The sequence below is a fragment of the Anabrus simplex genome, chromosome 12 (genome assembly GCF_040414725.1).
Source record: "Anabrus simplex isolate iqAnaSimp1 chromosome 12, ASM4041472v1, whole genome shotgun sequence".
Classification (NCBI taxonomy): domain Eukaryota; kingdom Metazoa; phylum Arthropoda; class Insecta; order Orthoptera; family Tettigoniidae; genus Anabrus; species Anabrus simplex.
The window spans coordinates 16,827,362-16,845,364 of NC_090276.1; the positions used below are offsets into that span (position 1 = coordinate 16,827,362).

General features: G+C 38.7%; 1 protein-coding gene across 1 annotated transcript in view; it reads right to left on the bottom strand.

The window, feature by feature from the left end:
* The window catches only part of NAT1 (N-acetyltransferase 1), a 130,409-nt gene that overhangs the window by 36,901 nt on the left and 75,505 nt on the right, over positions 1–18,003 (bottom strand). Inside the window, exons 12-14 of the mRNA XM_067156304.2 lie at positions 8,237–8,389; positions 7,974–8,134; positions 4,451–4,702 (exon numbers count right to left, since the gene is read on the bottom strand). Coding sequence (XP_067012405.1) covers positions 4,451–4,702; positions 7,974–8,134; positions 8,237–8,389 — 566 coding nt within the window. The remainder of the gene's footprint in view (positions 1–4,450; positions 4,703–7,973; positions 8,135–8,236; positions 8,390–18,003) is intronic.

The window sequence follows — 18,003 nt, forward strand, 5'->3', positions numbered from 1 at the left end:
TTTATCTAAAGACACAATAAAACCAACTGCTTTTTCCACCTTCACTTTTACTCAAGATGCTTATAAAATAACTAATATCTTTAAAAAACATAATATGAAAATTTCTTTTAGAACTAACAATAGAAGTCTTGATATCTTACACAACTCTAAATCTCTAAATAAGTCTAATGCTTTTTCTAAATCTGGTGTATACAGATTTAAATGCAACAACTGCAGTTCCTCCTACGTCGGACAAACTGGCCGCAACTTCAATATCAGGTACTCTGAACATGTCAACGCCATTAAATACAACAGATTCTCTGCCATAGGACAGCACATACAAGACTCCAAACATAGTTTCACCAGTATTGACAATGACATAAACATACTTAAAATCATTAACAAAGGCCCCCTCTTAAACATTACTGAAAATTGCTTTATCCACCTTGACCAGTACTTCAACCCTAATTTCAATTTAAACGACATTTCTGAAAAACCCAATATCCTTTTTGACTTCCTAATTCTTCTTCTCAAAAATTCCAAATTCCAAAACCCCAATCCTATTTTCCATGTCTTACATAGTTCCCACCCACATTTTCTACCTCCAATAACCCACCCTAAACTACCCCTCCTTCATTTCCCTATCTTATCTTTCCTCATTACCATCTAACTTCAATTTCTTTTTATTCTTTCTCTTATTTCACTATCACTCTTCCTTGTTTAATTTATTCTCCTTTTTAAAAAAAATTTTTGTCTTGCGCCAACTTCGACTACTTCAATCATAACCTAAAAAATTTTTCTTTTTAAAAAATAGCGCACTGTGCATATAAGTTTTCATTTGTTTTCCGATATTGCGCTTTTTACTACATTTTTTTCTTCTCTCTACAATTGTTTTTTCAAGTCAACTGTTTACCAAGAACTTAAGTGGAGTACGGGTGCTCATTCGGTTGTACTAATTGGCGTCGTATATTTTTATATACGTACTTGGCTTCCCGCAGCCGTGACAGGTTCTGGACCTTCGAAACGTTCTCCACTCTACTTTGGTGTTTGGCCGCAGCGCGTGACCTTGAGTGTGCCGCGCTGGTCACCGGGAGCTGGCGGCTTTCTACTACAGATCTGTTCGTCTGCGAATTCAAGCCTTTTTGATCTTCGCATGTTGATTTGTAGTGTTGTGACTTTGTGCAGGACAGAATGTGGTGTCGTGTCTTTGTGCCTAACAGAGTGTGAATCTGACCTCCAACATTCATAAACATTTTACATGTTTTTTATGGCTGATGATGACCTAGACTAAGGTCGAAACCGGTCCCATTTAAATAGAAATGTGATTGCTACGTTTCTTTCTTTTGAGTATTGAATAGGTTGAACCTCCTTTCCAGTTATTTAATTTTTAACATCAATAATTTCAATACGGAACAATAAAATTTTTATCTTTAAATGAAGGTGCTGTACGTCGTATTGTTAGCAATTTTTATTTAGATTAAGAATGTTTACCTACAGTTTCAAAAATTCGTGCAAAGTTAGGTAAAGTCTTAAAGTTCAAAGGATTCAATGCTAGCGTCAAGCGAATTGTTCGATCATTAGGATATCATCAGGAAAAAAGCTAACACTAACAAGCGCATCCTAATGGAAAAACATGACATAAAATACGAAAGGTTTGTTTATTTAAAAAATGCCCAGTATCGGGTGGAGGATAGTTGTACATGCTGGCGGTGAAATGGGTTTCATCGAGAACTGTCTGCTAATCTGGAAGTCTGGCAGCAAGAGTGGCGACTACCACGATGACATGAATAGTGACTTTTTTAAGAGAATGAAAGATATGAAATATAACTTCCACCTCGCAGTTTTCTCGTGATTGACTACGCGTCATAACACAACAAGGAAGCAGATTGTGCTCCAACCTCCAGCTCACGTCAAGTGACGATGATCTCCTGGCTAGTGAATAGGAACATTCCACACCGTGAGACGATGTACAAACACGAGCTTTATGAGCTTATCAAATTGCACAAGCCGGCACACAAAACCTACGTCATGGAACAGCACGGACACTCTGTAATTCGACTGCCCCATACCACCCTGAATTAAACAGTATTGAAATAATGTGGGCAAAAGTGAAGAACTGGGTAGCTTCTCACATGACGACGTAGAGAAACTCACAAGAATTCGCGTCAATAACCGCCGAAGACTGGAACATAAGGGATGGGGAACATTTTCAAGACATTGTGGAGTCCTTTGCGATCCAGATGGGAGCCGACGACACGTCATCCGGTGAGGACGACAGAAGTGATGACGGAGGACTCAGTGGAATTGAAGAGATATAGTGGACATAATAAAACAAGAATGTGCTCATTTTGTGAATAATTATAGTGTCATTATTTTATTACTTATTATTTCCAGTGCCATTCAAGTTATCTTCGTATACATACGTTGTTACTCAGCATATGTAGACCCTTTATGGTGTTTCCTTTTATGAATTATATTTTGTTTCAGTACCTGAGAACAATGTCATATCGTTAAGTCACATTTCTTATTTTACAAGAAAGCAACAAAATATTGGCATTAAGGAGCTAGGGACAAACGATCATATAGTCTAACACTGCTTTCTCGCCTTAAATCAAAAGTACTTTATTATTATTATTATTTCTTTATCTTCTTAACCTCCAGGGTCGGTTTCTCCCTCGGACTCAGCGAGGGGTCCCACCTCTACCGCCTCAAGCATAGTGTCCTGGAGCGTGAGACATTGGGTTGGGGGATACAATTGGGGAGAATGACCAGTACCTCGCCCAGGCAGCCTCACCTGCTATGCTGAATAGGGGCCTTGGTGGAGGATGGGAAGATTGGAAGGGATAGACAAGGAACAGGGAAGGAAACAGCCGTGGCCTTAAGTTAGGTACCATCCCGGCATTTGCCTGGAGGAGAAGTGGGAAACCACGGAAAACCACTTCCAGGATGGCTGAGGTGGGAATCGAACCCACCTCTACTCAGTTGACCTCCCGAGGCTGAGTGGATCCCGTTCCAGCCCTCGTACCACTTTTCAAATTTCGTGGCAGAGTTGGGAATCGAACCCGGGCCTCCGGGGGTGGCAGCTAATCACGCTAACGACTACACCACAGAGGCGGATATTATTATTATTATTATTTCGTTTCACCCTCTTTGGGGTATGTTGAATCAATTCTTTCTCTGTGTGTTGTTCTTTTCCTAGTGCCCAGTATTTCTTCATTCTTTCTGATCTTCGTTTCTTCTCGCCTTCCGAGATAATAGATTTGGCTTTTAATGTAAATTTGTTTCGGAACGTTATGTTTTCTTCTTTAGTTATTACTTTAGCTGTTCGACCGAATAGTGAATTTTCTGTAATTTTTAATTCTACCATGTCTTTTTCAGTTTCTTTAAACCAGTTCGATTTTGTTTTGGGTTACGGAAGAAGTCAAGATTTGTTCGGTTAATCACAGAGTTCATTCTGAGGAGAAGATGACCGTAAAAGTTTATCCTCCTTCTTCGCATAGTTTCTGAGAGTTTTTCAATTTTCTTGTAGCGTATTATTATTATTATCATCGAGTTATTTTACACGACGTGGTTCAGGTTATGAAACCTGGTGTTATAGCAAACCATATTCTACACTGTACATCTACAGCGTCGTAAAGTTAATTTTGCATCAAATTATAATTTTAAAATAAGGACTACGCAAATTGATACATGGAAAAGACTTTGACAGCTACTGTAATAAGAGGTTAAATTATGTTCTAATTCCTTCAATCTATCTGTCATCTATAACACTTCTAAATGCATTCATTTCGGCTAGGTATGTCTAATTTACAACCGGAAAGGAATTCCACTAACTGAAAATCTGCGGAGTGTTTCATGCCAGTTATAACAAATACTTCGGGTCAACTGTACGTCGCCACAACACTGAGCGAGAAGGGGAAGTCAGCGTTCCCGCTCCCACGGCTCTGCCTTCTCACTCGCACGTTTCCCCTCACCGGATGTCTTCCTAGCTGGCCCGATCTCTACCTTTAATTGAGGAGCTATTTAATGGTGAGATGGCGACCCCGGTCTAGAGAGCCAGGAATAACGGCCAAGAGGATTCTTCGCAATGACCATGCGTAACCTTGTAATGTTCAGGCCTTCGGACCGAGCAGCAGTCGCTTGGTAGGAGAAATACCGATTGGGGCTGTAGTTTGGTTTGGTTTAGGGGCGTTTGTAAGATTATAAGTATACATATTTTATTTTTGTAATGTTTAGCCAAACTGTTGATGGTTCATTCGTTCCCCGATTTCTCGTTTTCCCGTGTTGTAATTCCCCCCCCCCCGGTCCCTCCAAAAAACTGAGAATCAAGGTTCCACTGTACAAGTCAACTGTAACATGTTAAATTTAAAATGTTGGGGTTAAATGTTAAACAGTGGAGACCGGCCTTCATGTATTCGTGTATATCACTCTGAATTAAATTTGATAGATATGCCACAGACTATACATTCACCTGAGTAATATACTGCAGCAGCACCGTCATAAGAGCATTGATGAATCCTGGATTGCTGTGATGTGATGGATCCAGGTTCTCACGGATCCATTTGTAAAACTGAGTTGGGTTGGGATCAGCCTGAAGTTGTTTCCATAGTTCAGACTGGATCCGCAGTAGAGGAAAGAGAAAGCTTAGACCACGGTCCTCGAGGATCTCCGACAGCCTCTCCTTTGTGCGATCCACTTCTGGTAGCATGTTCAGGAGATTCACCTGCAAAATAAAATATTGTGCAATCAAAAATTTGAGGCAAACGAAAGGAAAAGTAATATAGGACAGAGCCTAAAATGGGATCTACAGCACTTCTGAAATTAAAGACACAAACCCAGCTTCACAATCAGTAAAATCAGAACGAGATTTTCCGACTAGTGTTAATATAAAATGTACACAGAAGAACCTCGATTATACGTTCCCAGAAACTATGTTTTCCCTTATTTGTTCAAATTACAGTGGAACCTCGATTATTCGTTCCCCGAAACGGCGTTTTCCCGGAATAGGCGTTCAAATTACGTGGTCCCGCGAGCATCGTCATTAAATAACGTTGTAAAAATCCTGCATTACCCGTTCCTCGAAGAAACTATATCCCGGATCAACCGTCCAGAAATTTCAGTCTCATTAACGCTAAATCCTTGATCAATAGTTTTTTAATAAACTGTACCTAACGAAAGGATGGCTATGCATACTTTGGATCTTGACGTCCCGTCATTGCGATAATTAGAGCAAATACTTTACTGGAAAAGCGATCAGCTTGCATAAGGGACCATCTTAGCATCGCATTTGGGTGGTATCGTTTAGAGAATCTCGGAAATCATACAGCAGAGAGTGGCCACAACAAATTGTAAGGAGACATGGTGCATTTCAACAGCTCTGCTTGAAGACGGAACAAGTTTCGCCAAATGTTGGCACTTATAAAACGTCCACATTATATCCAGGGTTAGATGTTTATATTTTTACTTTTTTTCGATCGTACTGCCGAACAGGTTTTCGGCACTCTCTTTAGGGCACTGTAGAGTAACTGGGCTTTCGGGCAGGAATTGAAACTGCTCTCTCTTAACACAAATTTAGGACCGGATAATATCGTACACGATTATACTAGCGAGACCGGAACAGATGTTGCACTTTACATTAAGAAAGCCATGGGAGGTTTTGGGATTGCCTATTATGGTTTTGGTCCTAATGTAAGCCTGGGAATTTCATGTTTTCGTTTCAAAATGCCAAAAACCGCTCTAGTTTTACTTGCGCACGTTACATTTAAATGGTTTGTATCATTTCCAACTCGTACTGACATGTGCAGCGAGCGCGCTTTCCAGATGACCTCAAGGCCGCGAATAACCGTAGTTTCTGAAGTTTTAATGACATTCTTTTTTCTCTTTCTAATTTGATTGGATTAGTGACGGGCAGACCTGAATACAAATACGGTGAATCCTCTACTTGAATATAATGCATTCACGAATTTTGAGAATCGACACTTACATTCGAAGCCATATTTTTGAGTTCAACATAACCTTTAAAAGTCGACGTAGGCCTAATGTACGCGATACGAGATTTCTAGAAACTGACTACAAACAGTATACTGGTGACAAAATTACAACGAAAGTTTAAGAAAAGGAAGGATTTCGCCATCATGTTAGGCGCTTTTGTATCTAATGTACTTTATTTTATTAGATGACAGAATTAAAAACTACTTGTGGTCGACTGTCGTTTGGCTTGTCGTTATTAGATTTTTCTAAGAGTTTGGCCAATCAAAGTTACTGAACTGAAAGATTTTTCTAAGAGTTTGGCCAATCAAAGTTACTGAACTGAAAGAAGTTTTCACGGGAAACTGACGAAGATTCTCCTGCAAAATTGAATATAAGTACCTATCGAGATTTTGAACTCGCGAATCGGTAATTAATGCGGTTTCGCTGTCTAATTTGCCTGCCTCTCATCCAGAGGGCCCGGGTTCAATTTCGACCAGGACAGGCAATTATATCTGGATATAAGGGCTGGTTCCAGGTCCACTCAGCCTCCGTGATTACCATTAATTGAGGAGCTATCTAATGGTCAGATGGCGATACCGATCTAGAAAGCCAGGAATATCGGCAGAGAGGATTTGTCACACTGACCAGGCGTCACCTTGTAATCTGCAGGCCTTCAAGCTGAGCAGCGGTCGCTTGGCAGGCAGTCCCATTGGGGCTGTAGGTTAGTTAGGTTCAGGAGTTTTTGTAACATAATTATGCAAATTTCATTTTAGTGATATTTAGCCAAATTGTTGATGGTTTTGATTCATTCCCGGATTTTCCGTTTTCCCGTGTTGTACGGAGAATTGAGGTTCCACTGTACGTGGTCGCACGAGCATCTTAATTAAATCACGTAAAAATCCCGAATTTTCCGTTCCTTGAAGAAAATTTCCCAGATCAACCATCCAGAAATTTCAGCCTGCCTCTCACCTGGAAGGCCCGCGTTCGATTAACGGCTGGTTCCAGGTTCACACATTCTACGATTACCTTTAATCGACGAGATATTTAATGGTGAGATGGCAACCCCAGTCTAGAGAACCAGGAATAACGGCCGAGAGGATTCGTCACACCGACCATGTGTCACCTTGTAATCTAAAGTCGCTTGATCGGCGGAAGGCCCATTGGGGCTGTAGTTGGTTCGGGTTTACGGGTGTTCATAAGATTATAAGTGTATATATTTCATTTTTGTGATGTTCAGCCAAACTGTTGATGGTTCGTTCATTCCCGGATTTTCAGTTCTCCCGTATTCTACGTTTTATTTCCAGGGTCCCTAAAAAAAACTGAGAATCAAGGTTCCACTGTATATAATTATACTTCACTGTATCCCTTGGTGTGGGCAATTTAATAATTAGGTAGGATTTAAATGACAACTTCTATATTTGTTACTCACATTGGAATATTGTACTACAACATTTCACGAAGAACACATTCTGTGGAAGGATGTTCAGATCAGTGACTGTCATTTGGAAGCCTCCAATGAGAATGATTAGGGTAAGTAAGTAGTTTACATATTGTTCTATTTTTTCTAATTAGATTTATAATTCATCATCAATTACATTATTTCACAAACCACTGGATAAAGCGGCACTGTGATGTTCGCCGTCACTGAGGGGTTGACTGTGTGCGACAATCCTTTAAGAAGACTGGACAATCAAGGGTGAACCATGGTAGAAGCTTGGCAAGATACACTGTATTGCTAATTTTCACAGTTCCTGTAGGATGCTACCTCAGACACCTTCATCCATTCATCAGGTCAAAAACCTTCCTGTGGAAACCGCGAATGAAGAAATGAAGGTTATCATCATTGACAACATGCTTTCAAAATATATTAGTGCAGCGCATTTTATTGGTTGTGTAGTATGAGATCTCTTGAACATTTCTCATGCTCAGTAGTCCATTTGTTTGGGCAGTGAAGAGTCACTAGGTGAATGTTGCTATAGACAAGACTATTATCAATAGCAATAGGAGTAAAACAAGTATAATACCTTGCTATCATTGAACAGCTGAGTGAGCATTGCCTTGCCCTGAGATTTATTGAGTTGTTGCAAGATCAACAAGAACAGTGGGAAGTGGGCTCCATTCTCTGATACTTCAGATATCTCAGACAGTTGAACGAACTCCTTTGAAACAGCATGAGCAGCATAGCCTGGGAGAGACAACATTCTATTAATGGGAAGTACAACAAAAAAACCTGATGCTATTTAAATAAGAGCAAAGTACAATGGAAAAAATAAAATTGTGAACATACCTGCAACAATGGAATAAATACGAGGTATCTCCTGCTCCTTCTCAGCCATCTGACCAACCAATTCATTGAATGCCTCCAGAAACTGAGCTGACGTAATGAGATTTTCTTTCTTCAGTTCAGATATCAGATTTGATGCAAGTTCTCGAACAGAGTCTGTAAACAGAAGGAAAGAAGGAGCACTGTCAATTTACAAGAAAAAGTAAACAGAACCACAATAATTCAATTGCTAAAACAGGTTCTAATCATTTCAGATGCTGAAAATCTTTTCCTCCGCATTCAAGCTAATACTACCAAGCAGGGTCGCAAATATAAATAATTGGAAAAATATTTTTTTTTTTTTTTGCTAGTTGCTTTACGTCGCACCGACACAGATAGGTCTTATGGCGACGATGGGACAGGGAAGGCCTAGGAGTGGGAAGGAAGCGGCTGTGGCCTTAATTAAGGTACAGCCCCAGCATTTGCCTGGTGTGAAAATGGGAAACCACGGAAAACCATTTTCAGGGCTGCCGACAGTGGGGTTCGAACCTACTATCTCCCGAATACTGGATACTGGTCGCACTTAAGCGACTGCAGCTATTGAGCTCGGTTGGAAAAATATTCCTTGCATATATAACTATACCGACTAGTGTGACAGTAGTGCAGGAATAGCGTTAAGTGCTGAACAGCTATCAATGCTCGTATGAATGGTAAATGTTACATCAATCCCTTTTGTCTTCCATTTCAGAATTTAAAACCAAATTATAAATTTAATCCATAAATTTTATAATGTATTTTAAAACCTGCTTTTCAGTTAATAGAACCACCTAATACTTAATGCTTTAGAACCGAAAGATCTGAAGCAAAGAGGACAGAATAGAATAGAGATGTAACTCAATGATGACTATCGGTACGAAGCCATGAGGAAAAAATTTGGGATAGTGTCACAGTGCACATTTTGTGCAATACCTTACTGTTATCAACCGAGCGCAGAGAAGTAACATCCGGTGCAGTGACGCACATCCAGTTATTTTTACAGATCTCTCCCTCCCCCGAATTTCTCCTGCCTGCCCTGCCAAATCCCTCTGTCGATTATAATGCAGTTCTACTACTTCCATGCCCCATACATTGTACTTCATGAATTTTCATTTTTAAGTACTTACTATGTTGTAAATAATGATCTGATACCCCTAGTTTGTACGGCATACTATGTTATTGAGAACAAACTCACACCTCAAGGCAGCTTTAACTTCAAATGAATGACAGAACATTAACACGTAACTGATACAGTAGAACCTCGATTATACGTTCCCGGAAACTACGTTTTCCCGTATTATTTGTTCAAATTACGTGGTCCTGCGAGCATCCTAATCACGTAAAAATCCAGCATTATCCGTTCCTCGAACAAACTATTTCCCGGATCAACCGCCCAGAAATTTCAGCCCCATCAACGCTAAATCCTCGATCATGCATTTTTCAAGAAACTGTATTTCGTGAAAGGACGGCTACGGCATACTTGCGAATCGTGGTGTTAATGTCCAGTCACTGCGCTGATTTGAGGAAGTACTGTACTGGAAAAGCAATCAGCAATTAACGTTCATCAGGGACCATCTTAGCATCTCATTCGGGTGGTATTGTTGAGAGAATCCTCGCATCCCCTAGAGCAGAGTGTGTCCACAACAATTGGAAGGAGACAGAGCTCATTTCGACAGCTCTACATGAAGACGGAACGAGCTTCATCAAATGTTTGTACAGTACTTGCAAAACATCTACATTATGTCTAGGGTTAGATGTTTAAAACTTTTTTCGAGTGTATCACCGAACAGGTTTTCGGCATTTCCCACAAGGAACTGTATAGCCACTGGGCTTTTAGACAGCAATCGAAACTGCTCCCTCTTAAGTAACATAAATTTAGTCTATGTATTTTAATATTATCGTATATGATTATGTTAATATACAAGTAATAATAATAACAACGTAAACGTTTCCACCTTTTCAATACCAAAATATATTCACAAAATTATAAATTACACGGTACTAGTTTCGACCCATCCAGGGGTCATCATCAGCCGTATTGGAGCAAAGATCACTTTTGGTGAAATCCTAAGAGAATGTTATTTTAAAGAATAACAAGTGAAATGAGATATTATGGTAAAAGTTAATAATACAAGGAATATACATACTAGGAGGTTTTTAACTAAGAATAAAGTCTAAATGGGGTGTTGTAAAAATTATAATCATGGAAATCAGTAAGTTCTTGTATTGAAATGACATATATAAAATTACATATGGCTTCTTAGGAAGAGGGCTTAAGGTGGGGCTGAAGGGTGCGGGAGAAAGTGTAATTGTCTTGGAAAAATACCTTTGATTAAATTTAGGATTGAGTTTAGGTTGGCTGCATTATTGTTTCTGAGGAAAGTGATAAATAGATCGAAGAGTATGTTGGGTTTCTCTGAGATTTCATTGAGATTGTGACTGGCATTAAAGTATTGGTCTAGGTGTATGTAGTAATTTTCCATTATGTTGAGTAAAGGGCCCTTGTTTGCTAATACGAGGATGTCCATGTCTTGTTCAATATTGGTGAAATTATGGTTGTAATCCTGCATGTGTTGGCCGATGGCTGAAAACCTGTTGTATTTTATTGCGTTAGTGTGCTCGTGGTATCTGATAATGAAGTTTCTCCCGGTTTGCCCGATGTAGGTTTTTCGACAGGTGGTACATTTGATCCTATAAACTCCTGATTTTAGAAAACTGCTGGTCTTGTTGATGTGTGAAGTATTGTATAAAATGTTCATGTTCTTACTGTTGGTTTTGAAGGCTATTTTAACGCCTCGTTTCTTAAAGATGTTGGTTAACTTGTAGATATCATTGTTGAACGTGAAGGTGGAAAATGTTAGAGGTTTGGTTATTTCTTTTTTGAGGGTAGTTTTTGGGCGATGTTTGTGTTTATTGATTATCCTTTCAATAAAATGATTGCTGAAGCCATTGAATTTTGCAATACCGCGGATTGTGTTGAGTTCGTTTTTTAGATCTTTATTGGACATAGGTATGCTGAAGGCTCGGTGAACTAGGCTGTTGTATGTGGCTCGTTTGTGGGACTGGGGGTGCACTGAATCTTGGCGAATGGTGGAGGCTGTTTGAGTGGGTTTTCTGAAAACTTTGTAACTGAAAGAATCTGAGTTTCTAGTGATGGTTAAATCTAGAAAGTTGATTTTTTGATTTGATTCGGATTCTAGTGTGAATTTGATATGAGGATCAATATTGTTGAGTCTTAAGAGGGTGGTGGGTGCGTTAATTGATTTCTCATTCATGATTACAAAGACATCGTCGACATATCTGGCCCAAAAGAGAATGTTTTCGAATTCGTTGTCAATTTTGGTGTATTCGAGGAAGTCCAGGTATATTTCTGCTAAGATACCTGAGGCCGGTGACCCCATTGCCAAACCATTTTGTTGATAAATGACATTGTCAAAAGTGAAGAAGTTATTGTCGATGATAAGTTTTAATATTGTGATAAAGTCTTGTATCTCTAGTTTGCTTAAGTGGCTGTTTTTGTTTAAATTGTTTATAATTATCGGAATTAATTTTGATACTTGTATGCTTGGGTACATGTTTACAATATCGAAAGAGTGGATGGAGTGATCCGGTTGCAAATTGAACTTGTTTAGTTTTTCTACTAGCTCAGATGTGTTTTTAATAGACTTTTTGGATAAGAATTGATAATTTTTTCTTAAGAAACATTGGATGAATTGTGATATTTTGTATAAGGGGCTCGGTCTATAGTTGATAATTGGCCGGATGGGAATTCCGGTTTTGTGAATTTTAGGAAGAGCTTTAGCAGTGGGGAGTCCTGGGTTCATATGTATGAGTTTGGATTTTTCCTGTTCGGTAAATAAAAATGAAGTGTTTTTAAGAGTTTGTTTAAGTAGTTTTTGAATTTTTTGGGTGGGGTCTTTTTTGATTATGGAAAATGAGCTGTCTGTGAAAAAGTTTTTTGTTTTTTCAATATATACTTTTTTATCCATGATAACTGTTGCATTGCCTTTGTCAGCTTTGGTTACGATGAGTTCGTTGTCTTTAATTTTCTTCTTGAGGGCGTATATGAGCTTTTGTTCAGCAATTTTTTCTCTATTATTGAGGTTATTTGCGGGGTTGGTTAAATTGGGGAGGATATCAGTCAGTTTCCTTTTAACATCGGTTCTAACCTCATTTTGCGTGTCTTCCGGCATTTTGCTGATGGCTAGCTCTGATTCTGTGATCATAGTAGCAGCTATGTTGAGGCTGTTCAAGTTTGGCCAGTTGTGTTTCGGTCCTTTGGATAAAGTTAAGTGTTCACTTTCACTTAAGGGCGTGTTAGACAGATTCACAACAGCTGGATGAAACTGCGTAAGATCGAACGTGTTACTATTGGAGTTTCTAGTTTGTTGGTTATGTAGTTGGCAGTTTTTTAGCCTGTTGAGTTTATTCTCCAAATTTGACTGTTTTTTGGCTAGTTCGTAGAATAATTTGTTCTCTACCTCTTGATAGAATAGTGTCCATTGTGCGTTTGAAAGTAGTTTAGTCGCTGCGAGGTGAGTGTCGTATAATTTCTGATTCAAAAAAGATTTCTTCCTGTACAAGAATTTAATTTCGTCTCTTAACCATATTTTGTTTGTTTTGTTTTGAGTTTTGATGGTTTGAGGTGAAGTCCGATGTTTCTTTTTATTGGTTCTTAGAAAATTAGGTGTCAAGTTAAGTGATATACATTGCTTTAGGAAATCGATGTCTTTGCGTAATTTGGCTATCTTTAATTTTAGGCCTAGATATTGAAAGGCTTTCTGTTTTGCCTGGTAAGCTACAAAAAAGAAATAACCAAACCTCTAACATTTTCCACCTTCACGTTCAACAATGATATCTACAAGTTAACCAACATCTTTAAGAAACGAGGCGTTAAAATAGCCTTCAAAACCAACAGTAAGAACATGAACATTTTATACAATACTTCACACATCAACAAGACCAGCAGTTTTCTAAAATCAGGAGTTTATAGGATCAAATGTACCACCTGTCGAAAAACCTACATCGGGCAAACCGGGAGAAACTTCATTATCAGATACCACGAGCACACTAACGCAATAAAATACAACAGGTTTTCAGCCATCGGCCAACACATGCAGGATTACAACCATAATTTCACCAATATTGAACAAGACATGGACATCCTCGTATTAGCAAACAAGGGCCCTTTACTCAACATAATGGAAAATTACTACATACACCTAGACCAATACTTTAATGCCAGTCACAATCTCAATGAAATCTCAGAGAAACCCAACATACTCTTCGATCTATTTATCACTTTCCTCAGAAACAATAATGCAGCCAACCTAAACTCAATCCTAAATTTAATCAAAGGTATTTTTCCAAGACAATTACACTTTCTCCCGCACCCTTCAGCCCCACCTTAAGCCCTCTTCCTAAGCCATATGTAATTTTATATATGTCATTTCAATACAAGAACTTACTGATTTCCATGATTATAATTTTTACAACACCCCATTTAGACTTTATTCTTTGTTAAAAACCTCCTAGTATGTATATTCCTTGTATTATTAACTTTTACCATAATATCTCATTTCACTTGTTATTCTTTAAAATAACATTCTCTTAGGATTTCACCAAAAGTGATCTTTGCTCCAATACGGCTGATGATGACCCCTGGATGGGTCGAAACTAGTACCGTGTAATTTATAATTTTGTGAATATATTTTGGTATTGAAAAGGTGGAAACGTTTACGTTGTTATTATTATTACTTGTATATTATTCTCAGTTCAATACGGACCAAAAACATGAAATTCATAACCATCTATGATTATGTTATCGAGACGAGAACAGATGTTGCACCTTACATACATAAAGCCATAGGAGGTTTTGGGATTGCCTATTACTGTTTTCGTACTAATATAAGACTGGGAATTTCGCGTTTTTGTGTTAAAATGTTATTTAAAAAACAAGCCGTTGTATTTGCACACGTTACATTAAAAAACCTTGCATAATTTTGCATTCTAATCTAGTTTTGCAGCGAGCGCGCTTTTCAGCTGAGCTCAAGGTCGCGAATAATCATAATTTCAGAAGTGTTAATGATATTTTTTTCTCTTTCCAAATTGTGATTAGTGACAGGCAGAATTGATTATAATTCATTCGAGAACTTGAGGATTGATATTTACTTTCGAAACCATATTCTGGTGTTCAACATAACCTTTAAAAGTCAATGTAAGCCTAATTTTTGAGGTACAAGATTTCCATAAACTGACTACAAACAGTATACCGGTGACCACATTACAATGGAAGATAAAAAAAAAAAAAAATTTCGCCACCACGTTGGGTGCTTTTTATTTTATTAGATTAGAGAATTAAAAACTACTTATGGTCGATTGTTTGGCTGATCAAAGTTGCTGAACAGAAAGAAGTTTTCAGAGGAAACTGACGAAGTTTCCCCGGTAAAACTGGATGTAAAGTTTCGAGATTTATAAGTCGCGTACCGGTAATGAATGTCTGAAGCTGGCTCCGCAGTCTAATTTGCCCGTCTCTAACACGGAGGGCCCGGGTTCGATTACTGGCCACGTCAACATTTTTTACCTGGATATGGGGGCTGGTTTCAGGTTCACTCATTCTATGATTACCTTTAATTGAGGAGCTATTTAATGGTGAGATGGCGACCTCGGTCTAGAGAGACGGGAATAACGGCCAAGAGGATTCGTCACACTGACCATGCGTCACCTCGTAATCTGCAGGCTTTCGGACCAAGGGCAGTTGCTTGGTAGACTGAAGGCCCATTGGGGCTATAATTTGGTTTGGTTATAAGTATACATATTTCATTTTTATGATGTTTAGCCAAATTGTTGAGGGTTCATTCGATCCCAGATTTTCCGCTTTCCGGTGTTGTACGGTTTTTTCCAAAAACGGAGAATCGAAGATCCACTGTATTATAACAAATAAATAATCCCTTCAAAAAAAGACAGCAGAGAATACCATTCGCAAGAGAATGGGGCATCACAATGTCCAAATACCACATGAAAATAAAGAACAACAGAATTAAATGCACCGAGACAGGAAATATATAGAAATACATTAACACATTGGAGACGCTGCTCGTAGAAACTACGGGCACGCTAATTCATCGCTGACGGAGCTCGGAGAATCCAATGACACGATTTCACAGCAACTAAAAAATTATATTTGCCGTTTCAGCGAGCTGTGACTTCAATAGGATACTGTTGAATTCTTCTATAAGGATAAAATATACTAGTTATGAGCATAAATCGAGAGCTCTTTCAAGGCATTGATAACACAGGTACGTTCCTACATAACCTAAGGCTGCGTCATCGTTGACTCAGCTGTGAAATGGGCGGGAAGGTACGTACGGTACATGCGGACAGGAAGATTGTGTGAATGAGAGGTAGGCTTGTTTGTGTGATTCTTGGGAATATTTAGCATATCTAATTCAAGTGTACGAAATTTCGACAACGAATCTATAATGGATGTTCTTATGGACGACACGATTTCTGAATATGAGGATGACGATAACAAACACTAAGTAAACATCATGATTCTGGCGCTTTAGGCTAGTAAATGTAGAAAATGAGCTCATTTCAAATTGGTGTGGAGTTGAACATAGTTTTACATCGCTTCCTTGAAGTGGATTCTGTAATACTATTTTATACCGCTTCCTGAAAATGTGGGTGTTTCCCGTGTACCTGCAACAACTCTATGCAACCCTGTCGTCAAACAAAGAACAGTGGGAATGCAAATTCCTTGTTGTAAACAAGGATACCTGTGCCAATTGACTAATTAGGTTAGAATCTGCATTAGTGTGTCTCAGTAGATGTGCCCACAAAGTCAAATTTTGAAATATTAACCGAACTGGCATCCATAGCTGCATCAGAATTTTTTTCGTTTGTAAAACATATTATTTTCATAAATTTGTGTTTTAAAAATTGCTGTACTATTATGATAAAACTCATTTTTGTGTAGAAGAAAGTGTGATCTTTCTATGCATTCCAATAGTAGCTAGGCTTAGCCTAGCATTGAAAAATTTTCACAAACCATTAAAAATCCTGCAATTTCTGGAGGATAGCACATTCAAATAAGGCCGTCTCCAATGTATTAATAGAACCATTCAGCTCAAATAGGAAGTACAGGACCTCAGGACTGGCGAATACAGTAGAACCTCGATAATTCGAAATCGGTTAATTCAAAATCCCACGTAATTCGAAGCAGCTCTTGTTCCCGGAAACATGACATACAGTTTTGCACGTTATTTAAATTGTTTAATTCGAAATACGGATAATTCGTAATTCGAAGGACAATGTCTGCCCCATTACCGAAATTCAGACTTTTAATTCGAAACTGCCTTTACATTTTAAAACAATAGTATGTTACAGAGTAATTTCAACTCAATTTATCCGCGTCATAATAGAACGCGTGTTCCGGAACATGGAGGGGTATTTATCCGCACTTACACTCACTTCGGTGGGTCTACAGTGTGCTTCACGATTGCCAAGTTGAATGAAATCTGAATTCTTTTGTATTCAACCTTTTAAGGAACGCCGTAATATCACGCAACAGTCGGTGTGCGGGAAAACAGAATGCGCGAACACTGGCAATGCCGACAGTTGACGAAAAAACGTGGCTCATACAATAAATTCTTAGGCACCGAACAATACTGTCATTGCCGATGAAACTGCATTGCTTTATTTTAATGCGAGCCCAAACGGTCTTATGGTTTTAAAGGATGAAGTGCCAGCCGGGGAATCGTACAAGGGTCGGGGATGGGGGTCATTGTAGTGCGTTGCAATTGCAAAGCATATGGAAGCGAGAAACTTTATCCCCTCGTCATAGAAAAGTTCGATAAACTACAATGTTTTAAGGGCGTCAGGCACTTTCTATCGCAGTACAAAGCATCTAAAAATGCAAACAGTACAGATATCCGAAAAATAATGCATTTGCACAGGGGAACCGGCATAATTTATCCTCGTCTTTGAATTGTGATTTTTTTCTTTCGTTGCGTGAGGTTATGTTCGTCAGTGATTTATCCAAGTGCATTATTCGAACATTGTAAATGAACCTTGTTGTATACATTACGGAAATAGTTTTTCCATGGCATTGGAAAGGTTTAAACTGTGAATCGAGGTGATTGCGTGTATTAATGGGGTCTTAGAATATTTTGTGACTCGGCAAGTGTTTAGATTTCTTAAGTACGAGAGAAGTGCCATGGCGGGAAATCTTACAAGGATAGAGTCATCAGAAAGTTTGATTTTAAGGGCATCGGGTCCTTTCTGTGTAAATACAAGGCATCTAAAATGCATACAGGATAGTACTCTAATGAATAAAGCACTCGCTCATGGGAGCGGGCATAGATTTCTCCTGGTCTTTGAATTGTGCTTTTTTCTTTTCTTTCATTGCGTGAGGCTATATTTGCCAGTGAGATATGCAAGTGCATTATTTGAATACTGGAAATGCACCTTTTTGGATACATTTTGGAAATAGTTCTTTTTTCATGGCATTTGAAAGGTATAAACTGTGAATCAAGGTTAACTGCATGCAGTAACAGACCTTAGAATATTTCGTAACGCGGCAAGGGTTGGTACTTCTGAATTGCGAATTGGCGGTTAATTCAAAATCACGTAATTCAAAGTCCGATTTTTGAGTCCTAACGACTTGGAATTAACAAGGTTTTACTTTATATATTTCTAATAAACAAGCACAAGGAACAAAGATTTACAGCACAAGCACATGGCCACTTGGAAAT